General features: G+C 41.3%; 1 protein-coding gene across 1 annotated transcript in view; it reads right to left on the bottom strand.

The window, feature by feature from the left end:
• The window catches only part of dmd (dystrophin), a 1,748,406-nt gene that overhangs the window by 1,138,259 nt on the left and 588,891 nt on the right, over positions 1-21,256 (bottom strand). The window contains exons 21-22 of the mRNA XM_041212034.1: positions 5,969-6,114; positions 898-1,110 (exon numbers count right to left, since the gene is read on the bottom strand). Of these exons, the coding sequence (XP_041067968.1) occupies positions 898-1,110; positions 5,969-6,114 (359 nt within the window). The remainder of the gene's footprint in view (positions 1-897; positions 1,111-5,968; positions 6,115-21,256) is intronic.

The following is a 21,256-nucleotide window of genomic DNA, read 5'->3' as shown; positions in this document are numbered from 1 at the left end:
CCCTACTGACCCCAAAAATAAATATTTTAAATGATACATGATGAAGGAATGTAGTGACATGGTGCGCCAGTTGTGAGATCAAACTACCACAGCATGTTTGAATGTGCCATGTTTCACCACACAAGTTCCTTATCTCAGTTGTACTGTCAAGGATGCAACAGGGAGTAGAACAGAGGAGGCAAACACTAAATGAGAAGCCACCTGGGGCCATTCACATGCATTCTGAAATCACCTTCCCATTCTCCCAGCTCAGGGCAGCATAAAACATGGGGAAATGTAGAGGGCGGTGGGGGGAGGTAGTAGCACCATAAAGGAGCAAAATCAAAAGGGATGGTGGGGGTTGGGGGTTATAAGTAGGCCATTTGAGTACAATAAGTTATTTTGGATTATTTTTTGAAAATTGGAATTTCAATGGATGATTTTTAATTGTGTTATATTCAATAGAACTCATAAATAAAAATTTCTATCAATTATCTAAAAATGACTAACAACAATGACTAACAATGTAAAGATAGCTCAAAAGTGCAATTGTCAATGCTGGACAATCTCTGAACTTAGCACTGTTAATGCTGGACCATCTCTGAACTTGGCACTGTTAACGCTGGATGATCTCTGAACTCATTAGTGTTAATATTGTGCCTTGGAACTCTGGAGCTTGCCTACAATGACTGAATCAATTGAAAGGAATGTGAACTACTTTATAACAGACTGGATCAAGTTACACATCCTAGCTGTGTGCGTATTGTCCTTCCATATGCTGTTGGAGCCAAATTGAAGTATGCTAATTCCACCAGTGGTGCAATTGGACGTATCCATTGTTGTGAGGTGCGAATCAATATGAAACTTGGCTTGCCAGGTTCTGGATCCAATACAATAGTATCCAACATTTGTACCGACCTGAAACTGCTGGACTTTTGTCATCAGTTCCTCAAGTTTCTGGCTTTGTTCCATCAAATGAACACTCAATTTCTTCCAACGGCCAACAATTCCTTCAAGTTCAGATCCATATTTCTGGCTGACTTCTGCTGGTGCTTTGCTGGATACCTCTTCTACAGCTGTGGTGAGATAATTCAGGCCACTCTGCTGGTCCTGGAAAGACCCTTGTAAAACCTCAAAAGGAAGATTAATTGCTTTTAGAAAACCTTCAAAGAATATTGTGAGAATCATAACAATTAAGATGAAGTTTCAAGTTAAGAAAACAAAAGATTTCCTGTCCTCCTTAACACTCGAGCAAGCAATATGATTTCAGCATTTTAGATGTAGATCTAGTTTCCTTTTCCAACAAAAAAAATGGGCTGAATTTTCCCAACTGGTAAATAGTCCCGCCCCCAAGTCTAAAAGCTCAATACAAGCCCTTACAGGCCGACAGCGGGACCCTGGATTGCATTTTACCAGCAGTGGCCAATTAACTGGCCGCCCCTGGGACCGCCATCCATTTGAGGATGGTGGCCCATCTCACATAGATGCTAGCTCAGCAGCATCACTGTCATAGGTGGTTAGTGTTGAGGCTGCAGGAAGAGGGAGGGGGCACCCAAAATAAGGTAAATTCCTTTTCTTACTGTGCTGGTTCCAGTGATTGGGACAGGAGGTGTGGCAGGGTGGGGGCAGGGGGGCGTCTCCATGGCCCAAGGAACTGCCAGCCTCCCCATGTGGCAACAGCACCTCCCAACAAGGGTAAAATACTGCAGGGGATGGGAAATTGCTCTAAACTGCTATAATTGGGTGCCCAGTTGGCGACTCTCCTCCTGACACCTTACACTGCCATTTCACTCTCAACTCTTAACTGAACTCTCAACTCCCAGAACGTCTCCATAGGGCTGGTAAAATCCAGTCCATAACAATCACTGACGTTCTCAACATTTTCCTGCTTTAACCTTGTAAATACCCTGTTCTTAATGCTCAAATTGATCAATATTTATGCCATAGTGAACCTGTGCCCCAACAGTTAAATTTAACAGATAGACGTAATTCAATTTCCCAAGCAACTGCTAAAAATCTATCTTGATCATCCATTTAAGTCAAGTAACCCCAAACTCAGGGAAACGTTCAAATAGTCTGATCAGATAAACAACCATTGATGCTGCCAGGTCTTCAGGTAGCTAAACAAAGGCATTTTGTTACATCTGCAATGATGGCAAGATTCCTCAACTCATTAAAGTTAATGCTGAAGCTGTTGGTGACACAATTGCTCTATTTCCATCCCTTCCATTATGATCCTGATCAATGTCCTAACCCACTACCTGCACTATACTCTGTTTAGATACCCTCTCCAAAAAGCATGAACTACTGAGAATACAAATGCTACAAGAAAATTAATCATTTTTTAAATTGGCAGTTTGGGGAGGCAAGTATTATGCAATCCATCTTGATATCAAAATTTAGCTGTTAAGACTGCATGTCAGCACTGTTAAAATGTATTTACATTCCATAAACCTATGAGTCCCAGTGAGTCTCAAAGCTAGGTACTTAAACTGACTCTACAACAAATTATTAAAATATATGGCAGAACGTGTGTATAATTTTTACCTTTAATCCCTCATTTGGGATTTGCAATTACTCAACAAAATACACTGGAGAGAAATGAAAGTTGTTTCTTTTTCAAATACATGAGGTTAAAGAAAGACTTGCATTGATGTAATGCTTTTCATAACCACAGGACATCCCAGAGCACTTTACAGCCAATGGAGTGCTTTCAAAGTATAGTCAGTGTTTTAATACTGTATAGGAAATGCAGCAGTTCATTTGTACACAAGATCCCACATACAGCAAAGTCATAATGACCAGATAATCTTTTTGTGATGTTGGTGATTTGAGGAGGGATAAATGTTGGCTAGCGCAGCAGGGATAACTCCCCTACTTCTCATTAAAACAGTGCTTTGACATCCACCTAAGAGAGCAGGCAGGGCCTTGGCGTAAGGTGTCATCTAACAGGGCAACACTGCCTTAACTACTGTCAACATAGATTTTTCTGCGCAGCTCCATGGGACTTGAACCCATAACCTTCTGAATCAGAAGTGAGTGTACTCCCAGCTGAGCCACAGCTGACAACACAAGTTGACAAGAGTCAAAGGGGATACCACAAGTTGCCCAATGAAAGCGCAAATTTTAATCCTATACGCCAATGGCTTCTGGGTAAACAGGCAACTAAAAGTGACCTAGTGAGATCCCTGCCAAATTCCCACACTGCTCTCATTTTCTTACAATATTGTCAATACAATATTAGGAATTCTCAAAGAAGACGACCAAAGCGAGGAAATAGAGGACAATAGTAAATGAGTGCACCATCACTTTGTCAAAATAGTTGCTAGTTTCACAGAAGTAAATGTTCCAGCATTCCCAGGCCATTAGATGCTAGTGAAGCAGGGATTCACTGAAAAAACTTCAATGCATGGCAACAGTTGTATGCTATTTTAACCCAAGTTAAAACCAAAAAAAGGGTTGAATTTTCCATGCCTGCTGGAGTCAGGTGTCATGGCAGGTGTGCACTGACAATATGGTAGAAAGGCCCAAAATTGTCATCATCAAGAGGTACCAACCAATCAGAGACCAAGGAACTCACTGAACAGCAGCGCCACTGTCATCATCCACTCCGCACTTCAATGTTTGGTACCTCTTGGCAGGCAGGTCTTCCACCCTCATGGTGTCCAGTTAAGTGCCTGAGTGGCACTTAATTCAGGAGGCCTTCTCTAAAGAAGTAATGTGGAGTTCTCACTGGCTCATCTCCATTAAATCCCACCAAGAATTATAGAATGGTTACAACACAGAGGAAGGCCATTCGGCCTGCCCTGACAGTGCTGGCTCTCTGAAGGAGCAATTCAACAGCAGCCATTACCCGCCATTTCCAATTGGCCTTGTGCATTCTTACTTTTCAGACAGCCTCGATTGAATCTGCCTCCACCACACTCAGGCAGTGCATTCCACGTCCTAACCAGTCGCTCTGTGAAAAATATTTTCATGTCTCCATTGCCCTTCTTTAAATCTCTGCCTCTAGTTCTCAATCCCTCTAACAATGGGAAGAGTTGCTCTCTATTTACTCTGTCCAGATCAGTCATGATTTTGAATACTTCTGTCAAATCTCCTCTCAACCTTCTCTTTTACAAGAAGAACAGTCCCAACTTCTCAAATCTATGTAACTGAAGTTCCTAATCCCTGAAACCATTCTCATGAATTGCTTCTGTATTGTCTCAAACACCTTCACATCCTTCCTAAAATGTGGTTCCCAGAACCAGACACAATACTCAATATGCATGCTGTTATGCTGTTTGATAAGCAAGTAATTCTGTGTTGTAGCTTCACCAGGTTGATACATCATTTTTAGGTATGCTTGGTGCTGCTCCTGGCAAACCCTCCTGCACTCTTCATTGAACCAGGGTTGATCCCTTGGCTTGGTAGTAATGGTACAGTGGGGGATATGCCGGGTTACTCCTACCGATACGGTCATGGGAAGATACATCTGTGATGGGTAGGTAGGTATTGACGAGGTTGAGTAAGTTTTTCTCTCTTGTTGGATCGCTCACCACCTGACGCGGACCCAGTCTAGCAGTTATACCCTTTAGGATTTAGCCAGCTTGGTCAGTCGTGGTGCTATTGAGCCACTTTTGGTGATGGACATTGAAGTCAATCACCCAAAGTACATTATGTGTCATTGTCACCCTCACTTCCAAATGGTGTTCAACATGGAGGAGTACTGATTCATCAACTGAAGGGGATGGTAGGTGGTAATCAGGAGGAGGTTTCCTTGCCCACGTTTGACCTGATGCCATGAGACTTCAGGGGTCCAGAATCAATGTTCAGGACTCCCAGCACAACTGCCTCCCAACTGTAGCCCACTGTGTCACTACCTCTGGAGGTGCCACTGGGACAAGACATAACCAGGACGGTGATGATGGTGTCTGGAATATTGTAAATTATGATTCCATGAGGATCACTATGTCAGGCTGTTGCTTGACTAATCTGTGAGGCAGCCCTGCTAATTTTGGCACAAGCCCCCAGATGTTAGTAAGGAGGACTTTACAGGGTCAACAGGGCATGTCTTGCTTGGGTTGTCAGGCGGTCTGTTCGGTTTCATTCCTTACTGACTTTTCTGTAGCCAATTTATACAACTGAGTGACTTGCTAGGCCATTTCAGAGGGCAGATAAGAGTCAATCGCATTGCTGTGGGTCAGAAGGCCATCCCAGCTAAGGAGGGCATGTTTCCTCACTAAATGACAGTGGTGAACCAGATTGGTTTTTATGACAATCGGCAATAGTCACCAATACGGAGACTAGCTTTTAATTCCAAATTTATTAAGTGAATTCCAGCTGTCGTGGTGGGATTTGAACATGTATATCCTGAGCATTAACCTGGATCTTTTGATTACTAGCACAGCGACATTACCACTCCAAAACCATCTATATATTCTTCTTTGAGAGGCCTAAACCCTTTCTTGAGAACTATCAGACTTCTTCCATTTTTTGTATCCAACTTTGTCATGTGTTTGGCTGAGCATAATCAGCTATTATTACCAAACCCAGGAACTGAAAGCTTTTAATTGGAAAGATCTTGCAACCCTTGAAGACTAGAAATGGGTGGGAAATAACAGAAGCTCTCTCTCTCTCTCGCAGCAGCATGCTTGACTCGGGCTGCTCAGTGTTGAGTATTTATCTACCCTGGTGTTTAATTTGATCCATATTGCTGTCTCCAATGAATCAATCTTTGCTTCTCTTTCAGAAAGAGACTTAATCACTCTACAGAAGGTGATGGTATCAGCACAAAACATCATCCCGAGGAGGTTTCTGTGTAAAGAACAAACATATCTATCTGTGATTAATGCTTGGTCCCTCACATCAAGGATAACTAGATCTCTAATCTACCATTATAGTAATTGGATTAATGCAATAATTAGGTACCCAAATATATCTCATTTCGTGAAAGCAATAGAATACAACCAAGACTTTTCAGCAGGAATGGCTTATTAAGGATGCCTACTTTCAGTTCCTTGAGGCGCTGCTCCATAATTTCATATTCTGTGACTGTGACACGAGGTACAGTTAACTTGGCTTCACATTGTTGGATCCACAAAACCAAGGTGTTTATTGTCTCCTTGTAGCGAAGGGTAGGTAGGCTGTGGAGAACTAGAAGAGTAAAACATTTCATTAACGATTAGACATAATTCATTTAGATTTTTTTGATTGACAGCTCAAAGAGCTTATTTAAGGATTAACTATCTTTAATGTGGGATTATAAATACAAGTCTTTGTTTTCAAAAGGACAAAATCTTACAGTTCAGAAAACTAAGTATAGTGCATGTCCTACCTACTATATTTGGTAACTCATTTTAGGTCATTTAATGGTGATTTGGTTAATCCTGTTGTGACATTTATGTTGTAACATGAATAGATCGAGACATTAGGAGAAGGAGTAGATCATTCAATCTCTCGAGTCTCCTCTGCCATTTAATTAGATCAAGGCTGATAAATACCATTTATCCACATATCCAAATCCCTTTACCTAATAAAAATCTCCCTTTCAGTCTTTAGAGCTCCAATTGTCTTCGCAACCACAGCCTTTTGTGAGAAAGCATTCTACATTTCTACTACCATTCACGTAAAAAAGTGCTTCTTAATTTACCCCTGAACTTGGCTTTACTCTGATTTCAAGTTTTTGGATCTTATTTTCACGGAGTTGTGGAGACTCTGTGGGCCTTTAAAATGGTGGGCGGAGCCTGAGTTCAGAAGCCCGAACCCCAAGATCACATTTTTACCAGTAGGTAAAAATTGATTCTATTGATGCCCTGCTGCCTCTTGCTGCTCAGGGTAAAGGGGAGGGGCGTGACTCAGATATGAGAGAAACTTGAACTCAGCAGGGCCATATGAACTTAGTGCTGAATTCAAACAGACCCCATTTTCGCTGTAGCAAGGGCCTTAACCCGTAGTGTGGGGGAGTAAAAAATGTTTAGATATAAATGCTCCTGAAGAGCAGATAAGGTCAATAGAACTGTCAAACTGAAATTATTTAAATACCCAGTCCTTTAAAAATTCAAAAATAGGCCGCCTGTGTCCCTGAGAGTTGAAATAAAATCTGTTCTAGCAGTTACAATAGCTATTTGTTGACATTTCACCAGAGGCTATCATTATGTCATTATTAATGTTTGGTTGCTTTCTGGAACATACAATTATGTCAGCAGGGTGTCCTATATTCACAGTTTGATTGATAGCTCAACGAGGTTATTAAAGGATTAGCTATCATTGATGTGGGGTTATGAATGCAAGTCTTTTTTTTTAAACGGGATTAAGTACTTGAGGGGATTTAAATTTTTGAAAGGGCTTTCATAAATGAGAGGGGTTTTTAATATTGTGAAAGCGGTGATATTTAGGCTTTTATTTTATTTCATATCAACATGGCTCCTAAATTGTGCCTATGGTGCATACTTGGTGAGTTAGCATGGAGGGTATAAAGGACAGAGGTAGTGGATGGGTTGGAATTAAGTTGGCATGGGGCTATGAGGATCCATGGAGGTGAGTGAGCAGCAGGTGATGGGGTGAGGGGTTTAATGAAACAACTAGAACAAAGTCCCAGAAACCAAGACTTTTAACCAGCCCGCCTCAGCATTCGGCCACCCCTGTGGATGCATATGAACATACGAATTAGGAACAGAAGCAGGCTACTCAGCCCCTTGAACCTGCTCCGCCATTCAATAAGATCATTGCTGATCTGATTGTACCCTCAACTCCACATTCCCGTCTATCTCCGATATCTGTTCACCCCCTTGTTTAACAAGGATCTATACAGCTCTGGCTTAAAAATGTTCAAAGATTGCTTCCATTGCCTTTTGAGGAAGAGAGTTCCAAAGACTCATGACCCTCTGAGAGAAAAAATTCTCCTCATCACTGCATTAAATGAGTGACCCCTTATGTTTCAACAGTAACCACTTGTTCTAGATTTTCCCACAAGGAGAATCATCCACTTCACATCCACCATTTCAAGACCTCTCAGGATCTTAAAGGTTTCAATCAAGTGTTTTCAAACTCACAGGTTTCAATCATGCCTTCGATCTCCTTCCGCGGGTGGTGATCCTGAATCTATCCCACATTCTCCCCCACCTAAGAGCGAAAACTAGTTTTGGCAGGGTACTTTGTACAGAGGTGGGTCTGCTGAATTGGAAAATTTCCCAACTCGAGCTACCTGCCTCAGTTGCAAAAATCCGGCCCTAAGTCCCTGGTTCTTGATTCCCCAGCAGAGGAAATATTTTCTTGGTATCTACACTTTAACATCATAACTACTTCAATCATATGACCTCCCAGTCTCTGTACTCAACAGAATACATAGTTTATGCAATTTAACCTTTGATACGCTGGTATCATTCTAGTGAACCCCCTCCAAAGGCAACGTGTTTCTAAATGAGGGACGAACAAGGCTCTGTGCAACTGAAGCTTTATTTCTCCCCTTGATATTCCAAGTCCTTCCTGTTAAGCTGATTGTCATATGATTAACTACAATTATTCTGACATAATAAGCAGGGAAGTGATGGGTTTGTTTTTCTCAAAGCTACATATTTACATTTGAATGTAGTATTTAGTAATTCTGAACAGTAAATATATAATTGTTAAGTGTCCACACCAATTTTGGCAATACTCCAAGAAGTTTGGTAGCAGGTGAAGCAGGTATGGTAAGACAAACACTCGCCAGTGATCTAACTATAGATCACACAACATTCAAGAACTTCTTCATTTGTTGTTATATGTTATCAGGCTTTTTTTAAAATTCCTTTGGGAATCATACAGCAAGAACATTGTTGCAAGGAACATGCTTCAGGAAAGATAGAAACATAGAAACTAGGAGCAGGAGTAGGCCATTCGGCCCTTCAAGCCTGCTCCGCCATTCATTATGATCATGGCTGATCATTCAACCCAAAAGCCTGCTCCCGCTTTCTCCCCATACCCTTTGATCCCTTTCGCCCCAAGAGCTATATTTAACTAATATCTGTCTTGTTTTTTTGGGAAATAAGAAACCATTGGAAGGCCTGTTCAAACATCTAAATGTCACCAGCCTCAAAATTGATTTTAGGAAATACAGCCTGGTATGAAAATGACAATGCAGATCAACTTTCTAAACTGTTGTGCTAGTTACGATCAAGTTGCTTAGAGAAGCGTGAATACACTGAACGTCAAGTCATTTAAAACTTTGCAGCCTGCATTTTATCCCACAGTAAATCCTGATTTATTTTGCACCTGCCCCTGTCAACCTATAGGGATTGACCCCCAATCTATATATATATTAAATTCAAAATCCTATCCTCATATACAAATCTTGCCATGCCATACCTTTTCCCTACTTCTGCAACTTCCTCCAGTCTAAGTTTGCTAGCTTGTATCATCTGCCCTCCCCAATTTGGCCTCCATTGCATCTCCCCCCATTATTCCATTCCATTCCACCATTAATGGCAGAGCCTCCAACTATTCTGGGTCTAGAGTCTCGATCATTCTCCTGAAACTCCTCTTCTCACCTCAAAACCCAACTCCTTGACCAGGTCTCTGCCCCCTTCCCCAACTTCTTTTCTCTGCCTGGAGTCAATATCCATTTCTAAGAAACACCCTGGAATGATTTACTATGTCAAAAGTGATACATAAGTACAAATTGTTGGAAACATATTGCCTTCTTTGTATTCAGAAAGCAACTTGTTCTGGCTAACTTCTCAAATTTTCTATTAAACAAAGCAGAAATGTCCCAAAAATGAAACTATTTAAACACTGCTGTATCAACAAGTCTTTTGGATTTTTATTGATTTAAATAAGATCTAAACAAAAAAAAAAGCACCTGTAATTTGTTCAGTACAGAGAATTTACACAGAAATCTGAATAATATTTAGTTCACTCCAATGTAATCTTCTGGATTACCTGTTTAGAATGGAGAGACATCCTAAAATTGGATTAGAGGCCAAATTAAAATCCCTCACTGAAGTTACTACTGCTTTTGTAATGAACAACTGCGTCAGAGTTTTAACAACAGAACTAACCATCAAAGAGCATCTTCTTATAACCCCACATAACACAGACAGGGACACAGAGAATGCCAACTTAGCTTTGACAGCTTTGAAGCAAAAATTTGCGAAGTCTCAACCCTTGATGATGAATCTGCTCCATCAGCAAGTAAAAAAACAAGTTGCTTTTTAGTCATCTTATGGTTTGTGATATTCTGAAAACCGGTAGAACTACTGTGCAGCTAAATCAAAAGCAACTTACTGCAGGTGCTGGAGGTTGGAAATAAAAACAGAAAATGCTGAAAGTACTCAGCAGGTCTGGTAGCATCTGGGGAGATAGAAAAGTCACTGACCCCTGAAATGATGGGTGTAATCTTGTGCTCTCATTGGTGTCAAGCTTGAAGGCATGTAACTAGGTGGGATGGTGGCGTACTGGACCCCGTTGCCTTCCTGCCTCTGCCAGAATTAAGTTCTGGGCGGGAAGGCCAATGGTCAGCCTTCCCACCTGCCACCTATTGAGGCCCTTAAGAAGCTAATTAATGACAACTTAAGTGCTCCATCCAACCATCGCTGGTATTAATCCAGTGGTGGGCCGACCTGTTGAAATGCAGCATGCGCGACAGGTAAAATGACCAGCTTGTCACCTTTAGAGGGGGTCGGGGGTCCCTTGATCAAAGGCACTCATTACCTGATCGAGGGGGTCAACATTGGGAAGTGTGTTGGGGACTGAGGGCGGCGAGGAGGGTAGCTCCAGTGCTTGACTTTCTGGCACCAGCTAAGGCTTTCCCAGTGCCGTAGCTGAGCACAGGAGTAATATGCCTCTGATAGGCCAGCAACTCCTGGTAGGGGAGACTTCCACCCTCAGGGTCTTGATTGGCTTGTGGTTCAGTGTGCCTTCCCGAAAAGAGGCAGCGCAGGACTCTCGCCGGCTCTCAGGCCAGCAGGTGAGACCCCTAATGCCTCAGTAAGATTCTGCCTGCTAACTCAGTTTCACTCTTTACAGATTCTGCCAGACCTGTGCAGCTAAATAATGGCTGATACTCCAACTTGTGTCTGGAAAACTAATTCACACAATTTTCTGAAATTTAATGCAGTCTCAAAGCCTGTCAGAGCCATGAACAAGTCAACAATTTATATTGAACCAGTTTGATAGAAACTTGTTCTATTTTTGTATTGTGCAAACCATTCTATCAGGCCACTAACAGACGAAAGAAAAAAAAGATTTGCATTTATATTGCACCTTTCATGTTGCCCAAAGTTTCACAAAGCATTGCTTTTCATTCTTTTAATATAATCTTTTGGATTATATTTCTTACTTGCACATTGTCCCATTTCAATGTCCAGGCAGCTTTTACACTGCTGCCTCATTGGAGAATGAACCCTAATCAGAAGTGTAGAAAAATTACGGGAGAACTGGATAATATTTAAGGCAGCGGGCAACTGAGAGTCATTAATTTTGTGAAGTGGACAAACATTCCGATCTGATATTTTCTGGTCCAATGCTTTCCCTAGTTCCTAAGGTTTATTAGTATCAGCGCTTCAGAAATACGTAGATTCATGGGGGCATGGATTTCTTTTTTATGCGGCCCTTGAGGCTCTATGTATGGCTACGACAGAATACTTAACTTGGGAATTTGGTGAGCGAGGAAATTCTATGTTTGAGGGAAGAGGTGCTGTTCTTCTCTTTTACAAGCTAAGGAGCAGTCCGAGAGAGGGAGTGAGGGACAGTGAGATCTGAGAGCAGAGATCTAGCATCATTGATTAGGTAACCAGGTGGGTAAATTGTATGTTTTTTTCTCTTAAACTCGGGTCATTGTTTAAACTTGGACAAGGGAGAGATAAGCACTGTATTAAATTTATAGCTTACCTAATTAAACTACTTATTATAACCAAAAAAATTGTTGAGTGATATTTCAAAATTTATAACCCTTATTAGTGAAATAAAATACAATAGAGATGGCTGGGCAGGAGACTGTGTTGCAACTGTAACACATGGGAGCTAGTGAACACCAGTGTGATCATGAGCAAACACATCTGCAGGAAGTCTCTCCCTGAGGAACTATGGCTCAAAACTGCTGAACCGGAGACAAGCTTTGGACAGTGCAATGCATCAGGGAGAGAGGAGACTCAGCACTTACATTTGTCCAACAGGTAATATTCTTGCAGCCTGTGTGGACAAGAGAAGGGACAATGAGCAAACTAACCACAGTACTGTGGCACAGAGGGCCATTCCAGCTGGGAGAGTGAAATGGAATGTGGTGGTAGTAGGGAACTGTATAGTTAGGGGAAAGATACTGTTCTCTGCAGCCGTGAGCGTGATCCCAAAGGCTGTGTTGTCTGCCCGGTGCCAAGGTTAAGTGTGACAAAAGAATATTTTTCTGGATATTATAAAAATATAGGTGGTTCTGTCTGTATGATTTACTTACATTTGGAGTCAAGTAGACGGCAAGCTTGAAATCATCAAAAGAAGCTAGGCGTAGAAATGTGCTTGAGATGCTAAGGAGTAAACATGGATGCTGGCTTAGCATGTGAGGTGTGAAAGAAGTACGCATTTTTTGATAAAGGAAAGGATTGTTGGATTTCAGAGAGAGGTTAGTCTGGTTACAACTAGCCAGATAAACAAGGCTAAGGAGTGTGTTTATTTTTCCCAAAGGTTACTGACAATTTTGATAACATGAAAGTTTTTATATTATGAGGAAGATACAGTTTCGAAGATATATGGAACAATAGAATTTACATATTAAAGAGAGAGAAACATATATAAAAGAGAATGAAAGGCAATGTGAAGAGAGGGCCATGTAAGATCTAACAGGAATGTGTGAAACAGCCTTCAAGAAGCCTCTAGCTATTTGTGCATAAGTCTGCAATGGGCAGAATTTTTCATTCCATGGGCATGCGTATGCCCGGCTCGAATGGGACTGAAATAGTATGCAATGATGTCGGGTGAGTGACCAGATATCATCGTGCACTCTCACATCTTTTGGTCAGAGGGCATGCATGAGAGACGGCAGCACATGCACTGACAATTAGGAGGCCAATTGAGGGTGGGATGAATCTTCCAGCGCTTACTTAGAAAAAAATGAAAATATTTTAACATCCTTTTTCACGTATCCCTCTTCATGTGACTGAGTCACATGTGGGGACATGTTTATCTCATATGTTAAAAGTTTACTTTTGTAATTAAAATCTGTCAGCTCCCCAAGGCAGCTCTGTACCTTCAGGGAGCTGTCAGTGCGCCCTCCCCGGACATGCGCACACCTCAAAGCTCACACTCCTCATGCCCCCACCCCGGCACCACTGAAGCTCCCAGCATACGTTTCACACTGGCCGGTCGTTAATTGGCCAGCGTGCATGAAATTGCAGTTGGAGCCCAGTTTCATAGCTGCTCTGGGCCCGCCCAAGACGCCCGCCCGACAAGGGAAAAATTCTGCCCTATATAAAATAACTGAATGTAGGGAAGCCATTTGGAATTCCAGCCATCAAGTGGGTATTGTGTTAACTTACTGGTTTTGTTTTAAATATAAAATCTATTCTGGACTGTTGCTTTAAAGGGGGTGTTAACTGGGAGTCAGGTCAATTAGGAATTTTATGATTTGTTAAAATAGTAAGCAATTGTAATCTTACATATGTGCTTGAAATCTTTTATTTTGTTAATAAATATTTTAATTTAATTTTTTAAATTGCTAAAGGTCTTGGTCGGCTCATTACTTCAAAATTCAGTATGTACATCTTGTAATAAATAAAAATTGCAAAACAGTTGTGATAACGTGACCAAATTTCCCTTGCGGACTTGTTCCGCCTGGCACACATCAGCTGGCACATCATAACATAAGGACATCTCCTTGGGGCTGGAGGGAAACTTGGAGTGGGTGGGAAAGCATCCTGTTGTCATGGTCCATATTGGAAACAATAACATAGTCATGAAAAAGGATCAGCTAAGGGACTATGGGCAGATAGGGACTAAACTAAAAAGCAGAACCACAAAGATAACAATCTCTAGATTACTATCTGAGCCATGAGCAAATTGGCACAGGGTAAATAAGATCAGAGAGTTGAATGCATGATTCAAAGACTGGTAATAAGACCATAAGACCATAAAATGTAGGCTATTTGGCCCATCAAGTCTACTCCGCCATTCAATGAGATTATGGTTGATCAGATAATCCTCAACTCCACTTTTCTGCCTTTCCCCCAAAACCCTTGATTCCCTTTCTGATTAAAAATGTCTATCGCAACCTTGAATATACTTAACGACCCAGTCCCTATAGCTCTCTGTGGTAAGGAATTCAACAGACTGACTACCCTCTGAGAGAAGAAATTCCTCCTCATCTCTGTCTTAAATGGGTGGCCCCTTACTCTGAGATTATGCCCTCTGGACCTAGATTCTCCCACAAAGGGAAACAACCTCTCAGCATCTACCCTGGCAAGCCCCCAAAAAATCTTATATGTTTCAATAAGGTTCCCTCACATTCTTCTAAACTCCAATGAGTACAGGCCCAACCTACTTAACTTCTCCTCATAAGAAAATCCCTCCATACCCAGGATCAACCTAGTAAACCTTCTCCGGACAACGCCATTATATCTTTCCTTAGATAAGGGGACTAAAACTATTTACAGTATTCTAGGTTGGTCTATCTATTGCCTTAGTTTTAACAAGACTTCCCTATTTTTACATTCCATTCCCTTTGAAACATTCCATTTGCCTTCCCTATTACTTGCTGAACTTATATGTTAGCTTTTGGGGATTCATGTATGACGACTCCTAAGTCCCTCTGTACTGTAGCTTTCTGCAGCCTTTCTCCATTTAAATAATATTCAGCTCCTCTATTGTTTCTTGGCAAAATGCATAACCTCACATTCTCCCATATAATATTCCATTTGCCAAGTTTTTGCCCTCTCACTTAACCTGTCCATATCCCTCTGTAAACTCCTTGTGTCACCTTCACCACTTGCCTTTCCACCTATTTTTGCAACATCCGCAAACTTGGCGATAGTACATTCATTTCCCTCATCTAAGTCATGAATACATATTGTAAATAATTGTGGCCCCAGCACTGATCCCTGTGGCACTTCACTAGTTACAGATTGCCACCCTGAAAATGACCCCTTATCCCAACTCTCTGGGCAGAAATTTTCTCTCAGTGGGCGGGCATGCGCTTGACCTGCTCGAGTGTGAAACGACGTGCATTGACATCAGCCGAGCGTGCCAACGTCAACTTGCAGTTGCGCGATAGTTCAGTCGACGGGTGCATGCCCGAGCCAGCAAGGCACCCACCGATAATTAAAAGGCCTGTTAAGGCCATTAAGTAAGCAATTAAATTAAAATTTTTGCTGCCCGTCCAACCTTTTGGCTGGTGGGCAAGCAAAAAGGCCAAGCGACCTTGTCACTGTTTTGGAAACTTCATCCACAGACGGGACGAGATTTCCAAAAGCAATTAAAATAAAATAAGAAGTATAATTTTTCATTAATAACATGACAGGGTCACATGAGGGGACATGTTTTATTACATTTTTATTTTTTATCTGTCTTCATCGCCAAGGCAGTTCCATGCTTCAGGGAGATTATGCAGCGCTCACTCTTGTGCATTCGCTAAATTCATGCTCTGCTCACCCTCCAACCACCCCCCCCCCCCAACCCCCACCCCTCCGCCCCCCCACCCCGCACACGTAGCACTCAGTGTTGCTGCTCGCGTTTCACGCTGAGCAGGTCTTAATTGGACTGCCAGCATGAAATTGTGGTGCGGTGCCAAACGCAGGCAGCGGTCGGCTTCCCGACCGTCCCCGCTGAGCCCTGCCCTCTGTCTTCTATAAGTTAGCCAATTCTCTATCCATGCTAATATATTACCCACAAAACCATGGGCTCTTATTTTATTAAGTAGCCTTATGTGCAGTACCTTATCAAACGCCTTTTGGAAATCCAAATATATTACATCTACTGGTTTCCCTTTATCTATCTGTTTGTTACCTCCTCTAGGAATTCTAATAAATTTGTAGGGCATGATTTCCCCTTCATGAAGCCGTGCTGGCTCTGCTTGATTATATTATGCATTTCTAAATGCTCTGCTATTATATCCTTTATAATAGACTCCAACACTTTCCCAATGACGGATGTTAAGCTAACCGCCCTATAGTTACCTGATTTTTTTTTCTCCCTCCCTTTTTGAATAAAGGTGCTACATCGGCAGTTTTTCAATCTTCTAGGACTTTCCCAGAATCTAAGGATTCTTGGAAGATTACTGCCAGTGCATCCACTATCTCTGTAGCTATGTCCTTTAACATTCTAGGATGCAACCCCTCAGGTCCAGGGGACTTATTGGCCTTTAGCCCCATTAGGTTCCCTAGTACTTTTTCTCTAATGATAGTATTATATTGTATTTATTTCCTTTACTCCTTTCGCCCCTTATATATTTAGTATTTTTGGAATGCTGGTAGTGTCTCCTACTGTGAAGACTGATGCAAGGTATTTATTCAACTCCTCTGCCATTTCCTGGCTCCCCATTATTACTTCCCCAGCCTTGTTCTGTAATGTTCACATGGCCTCCCTCTTTTTTATATATTTAAAGAAGTTCTTACTGTCTGTTTTTATATTACTTGCTCATTCACCCTCAAAGTTTATTTTCTCGATCTTTATTATTTTAATTATTTTTTTTTAAAACTTTCCCGATCCTCTGGCTTATCACTAATTTTTGACACATTGTATGTTTTTTCTTTCAATTTGATACTATCCTTAACATCCTTGGTTAACCATAGCTGGTTTATCCCCTTCCAAAAATCCTTTTTTATCACTGGAATACACCTTTGTTGTGAGTCGTGAATTATTTTCTTAAATGTCTGCCATTGTCCATCAACCATCTTTTCTGCTAAACTCTTTTCCTAGTCCACTCCAGAGAACTCTTCCCCCATTCCTTTGTATCCCTATTTAAGTTTAGCATAGTTGTTTCCAACCCAAGTTTCTTACTCTCAAACCGAATGCTAAATACTACCATATTACTGTTTCCCAAGGGATCTTTTACTCTGAGATCATTTATTAAATTAGCCTTAAGATACATTACCAGATCCAAAATACACTGGTCCCTGGTTATATCCACAACATATTGTCTTAGGAAACTGTACTGAATACACTCTATGAATCCTTGCTCATGGCTACCTCTGCCAACTTAATTTTCCCAATCTACATGAAGATTAAAGTTACCCATGATTAATGTGCTGCTTTTTTTACATGCCCTCATTATCTCCTGATTTATTCTCTGTCCTACAGTATAGCTACTGTTAGGAGGCCTATAGATTACTCCCACCAGTGTCTTCTTCCCCTTGTTATTTCTTACCTCCAACCATATGGATTCTACATCTTCCGATCCAAGATCATTTCTAGCTTTTGTACTTATTCCATCACGTATTAACAAAGCTACTCCACTACCCTTTCCTTCCTGCCTGTCCTTTTGAAAAGTCACATACCCCTGAATATTTAGTTCCCAGCTTTGATCTCCTTGTAACCACGTCTCTATAATGGCTATAAGATCATACCCATTTACCTCTATTTGTGCCATTAACTCATTAATTTTGTTCTGAATACCATGTGCATTTAAGTAAAGAGGCATTAATTTTGCCTTTTTACCATTTTTTGTGGGAGAAGTTGGTTTTGATTCATGGCACACAGTCACTGGTGCTGGAGAAAAAGAGAATTGTTCCATTTGGATGGTTTGACTTGAACTATGCTGGGACCAGTCTGCTGGCAAGTTAAATAACTGGAGTTGTACAGAAGGCTTTCAACTAACTAACTGGGGAGGAGGGTTCAGGGAGACAAAATGTAGAAAGTTAAAGCGAAGGGACTAGGCAATAGTGCAGGGTAGTAATATGCGTAACGATAACCAGAGTGTGACATGGAGGGGCAGAATGTAAAACTGTAACAGTGCACCAGAAAATAAGGTCAAAGTAGGAAAAAATAGTAAAAAGACAGAATTAAAGGCTCTTTATCTGAATGCAAGCAACATTTGTAACAAGATAGATGAATTGATGGCACAAATGGTAATAAATGAGTATGATATGATAGCCATTACACAGACTTTGCAATCTGACCAATGCTGGAAACTGAATATTCAAGGATGGTTTTGCTTTTTGTGCCCCTTCCCATGAAACCCGAGTCCCAACTCCCAAGTTCATACCCGTAAACATGTAAAAATTGAGCCAGAAATATAATAAATCTCGATCAAACACTTCAAAAGATTTAAATAGTTCTGTATATATCCAGAACTGAAGCTGAAATTAATAGCCTTGACAGGGTAACATAAGACATGGAAAAGTATTGAACTGGAACACATTGTTTCACAGATTTTGGCTTTGATCTTTGAAATGAAGACTCGTCATGTCCTCATTAACAAGATAAATATATAAAGTTAATTTCATGTAAGTTTCAAAGTAAATATATGTGAACATTTATACAAGAATGGTTGGGTTTTGTCAAGTGTTGATTATTTAGTGAGAAGATTAAATTCTACAAAAAACAAAATAAGTTATTTGATGTAAATCCCTGATCACAGTTGAATATGGAAGAAAAATGAGTGTTTCTATGTCCTGGAAATAAATTGTTTGACAACAATGTCCTCTTTGTTTTAATTTTCTACTCTTAACTACATCAGGAGGATAACAGGATAATGCTTCAAAGAGAAAAACAAGAAACCAAATGGAAAGGAGCAAACAGGATGATCCACATTGGCTCCATCTTAAACAACACTTTGATTTTAAAATTCTCATCCTTGTTTTCAAATTCTTCCATGGACTGACCCTGCTTATCATTAACCTCCCCCATTCCACAACCCTCCAAGTTATCTGTGCTAATCTTACTCTGGCCAATTGTGCTTTCCTAATTGAAATGGTTTTCCATTGGTAGCTATGCTTTCAGTTATTGAAGCCTCCAGCTCTGGAATTTCCTCCCTAAACCTCTCTGCCTCTCTCCTCTTTTTCCAATTTTCAAATACTCCTGGGCCATGTAACTTGAGGTTTTCCTATGTGCATTTGAGTGCACATTTTGACTGCTGCTCTGGGCTTGAGCCCATCACTTCCATTTCCATTTTTTTCTCCCTCTTTTTTTTATTTCTTTTCTCTTTATCCCTCTTTTCTATCTCTCTCTCTCTCTCTCTTTCTCTCTCTCCTGTCATCATGCCTCCTTTACGTTCTCCCCCCTCTGGTACTCTGCCCACATAATCCCTACCTGAACCTTTCAATAATCCATAACATTCCTATCCTCCTGCTGCCATCCTAGTTTTGACTCTTTCCTAGATAAGCCTATAGCTTCCCTTTGTACCTGATTTGCATCTTCTGCAGGGTCCATCAAGACACTCGTTGCTGTCTCTTTAAAAACAGAAACCCCAACTCCCTCTGCTCTCATGCTGATCTTTCTGACCAGTGTGCTCGGTCGGGGGTAATCTTGCCAACGCCTTCCCTCTTCAGCTCACTCCTCTCAGAGCTGACCTGTGAACTCTGCCAGCAGATCAGTTCTCATGACATCTCTATGCATCACTCTCCACAATGTCCATTCACATGGGAACAAAGCTCTTGCCATCCATGAGCTCACTGAAATCAGGGCCTTGGCGGAAACCTGGCTGAGGAGTAATGAGACCTTGCCCCTTAATGAAGTCTCCCAGCCTGGTTATATCTTTCACCACTTTTCTACCCAGACCATTATAGTGGTGGTTTATCTCTTATCACCAAATCACATCTTAGCCTGCCCTCCAACTCTCCTGGCACTTTCTCCTCCTTTGAGCATTTCAGTGTGTTCCACCCCTCTCACCTCTCGCTTAAAATCCTCAATCTTTACCCTCCACCTAAGCACCATTAAAATGTTCTCAGCAAAATATCTTCACCGCTTTCCTCACTCACCCTCGAGACTGAGCAACTTTTCAACGTTAATGATTTCAACCTTTATCTCAATTCATCACACTCTCTCTCCTTTGGGTTCACTGCCCTCTTATCCTCCCTTGATCTCTTCCTCCACATAAACACCCCAATCCATATTCATGGACACCTCCTTGGTCCTGTCGTCTCAGGTGACCTCACTACTCCTATCAAATCATAGATAAGACCACCTTCACCCCTCATCACCCTTGTCCTTCCCAACCCTACCTCCTTCTGAAATAAAAACAGAAAATGCTGAAAAACTGAGCAGGTATGACAGCATTTGTGGAGAGAGAAACAGTGTTAACGTTTCGAGTTCAATATGATTCTTCTGCAGAACCTACTTCTTTCTGTGTCCACCCTTGGAAAAACTCTCCCAATTAATTTGAAACTGTACTTTAAAAATCCCATTTGTCAAGCCTTTGACCCCCTATTCATCACATCATTTCTGCAACTACTGATTTGCTCAACCATACCCTCATCAACACATTGGATGTCCTAGTCACCATTAAAATCATTACTCTCTCACAACCTGTGTGCTGCCCCTGGTATGGCCCTCATCTCCCATTCCTTAAGACCAAGAGAAGGCAAACTTGAATGGATTTGACAGACACTGGCTTAGCCGTTCACCTCCAGATCTGGCAGGCTCTCATAAAAAACCATGGGCTCCAGCTCTCTTCTGCTAAAGCTGCTTAATTTCTGGAATAATCCTGGAACACAAAGCCCCAGGTTTTTTTTTCTACTGCAAAGTGTCTTCTTAAGCCCCTTTCACCTCTCTCCTCCATCTCTATCTCCAATTTGTGCGAGGAGCCCATGGATTTCTTTGTCACTAAGATTGAGACCATTCAGTCAGCTGCCTTTGTTACATTTCTTCCTTCCATTAGTCCATCTCATTAAATTCTTTTCCCTGTCCTAGTGCTGAATTAACATCTATCGTGTGTATCGCGCTTCTCTTCCTGTCATACCCACTCCAAGCTCATCTTGCCCATGAGACTCACCTCCTGCTCACTTACTTTTATTCCCACTAAACTGCTGATCACCCAATTTCCTTTTCAGGCTGCTATGTCTGTAGAAGGTAAAGAGTAAATTTGCATTTGTTAAAAGAAACCACTCAAGACTGTGGGTGAAATCTTACACCTAGCTAGACGACACCAAGCAATGTGTTTATTTGTTTTCAGCTTACTAATAAAATTGGTGGGATACAGGACGTTATAGTTAGAAGAGGTAAAAAAAGCTTAGTGATACAATGGAAAATTTACATTCAAAGAGAAAGATATCTATAAAGGAGAAAGGAGATTGTGTAAGGTAGACGCATTTTAAGATCCAACAAGTTTGAGAAGCCTCCAGCCTGTAAGCCTTAAGCTGCTGTTTGCAAGGACCCAGAGCTGAAAGAAACTTGTTTTGAA

Source organism: Carcharodon carcharias, chromosome 18 (genome assembly GCF_017639515.1).
Source record: "Carcharodon carcharias isolate sCarCar2 chromosome 18, sCarCar2.pri, whole genome shotgun sequence".
Classification (NCBI taxonomy): domain Eukaryota; kingdom Metazoa; phylum Chordata; class Chondrichthyes; order Lamniformes; family Lamnidae; genus Carcharodon; species Carcharodon carcharias.
This window is presented reverse-complemented; position numbering and strand designations above follow the sequence as displayed.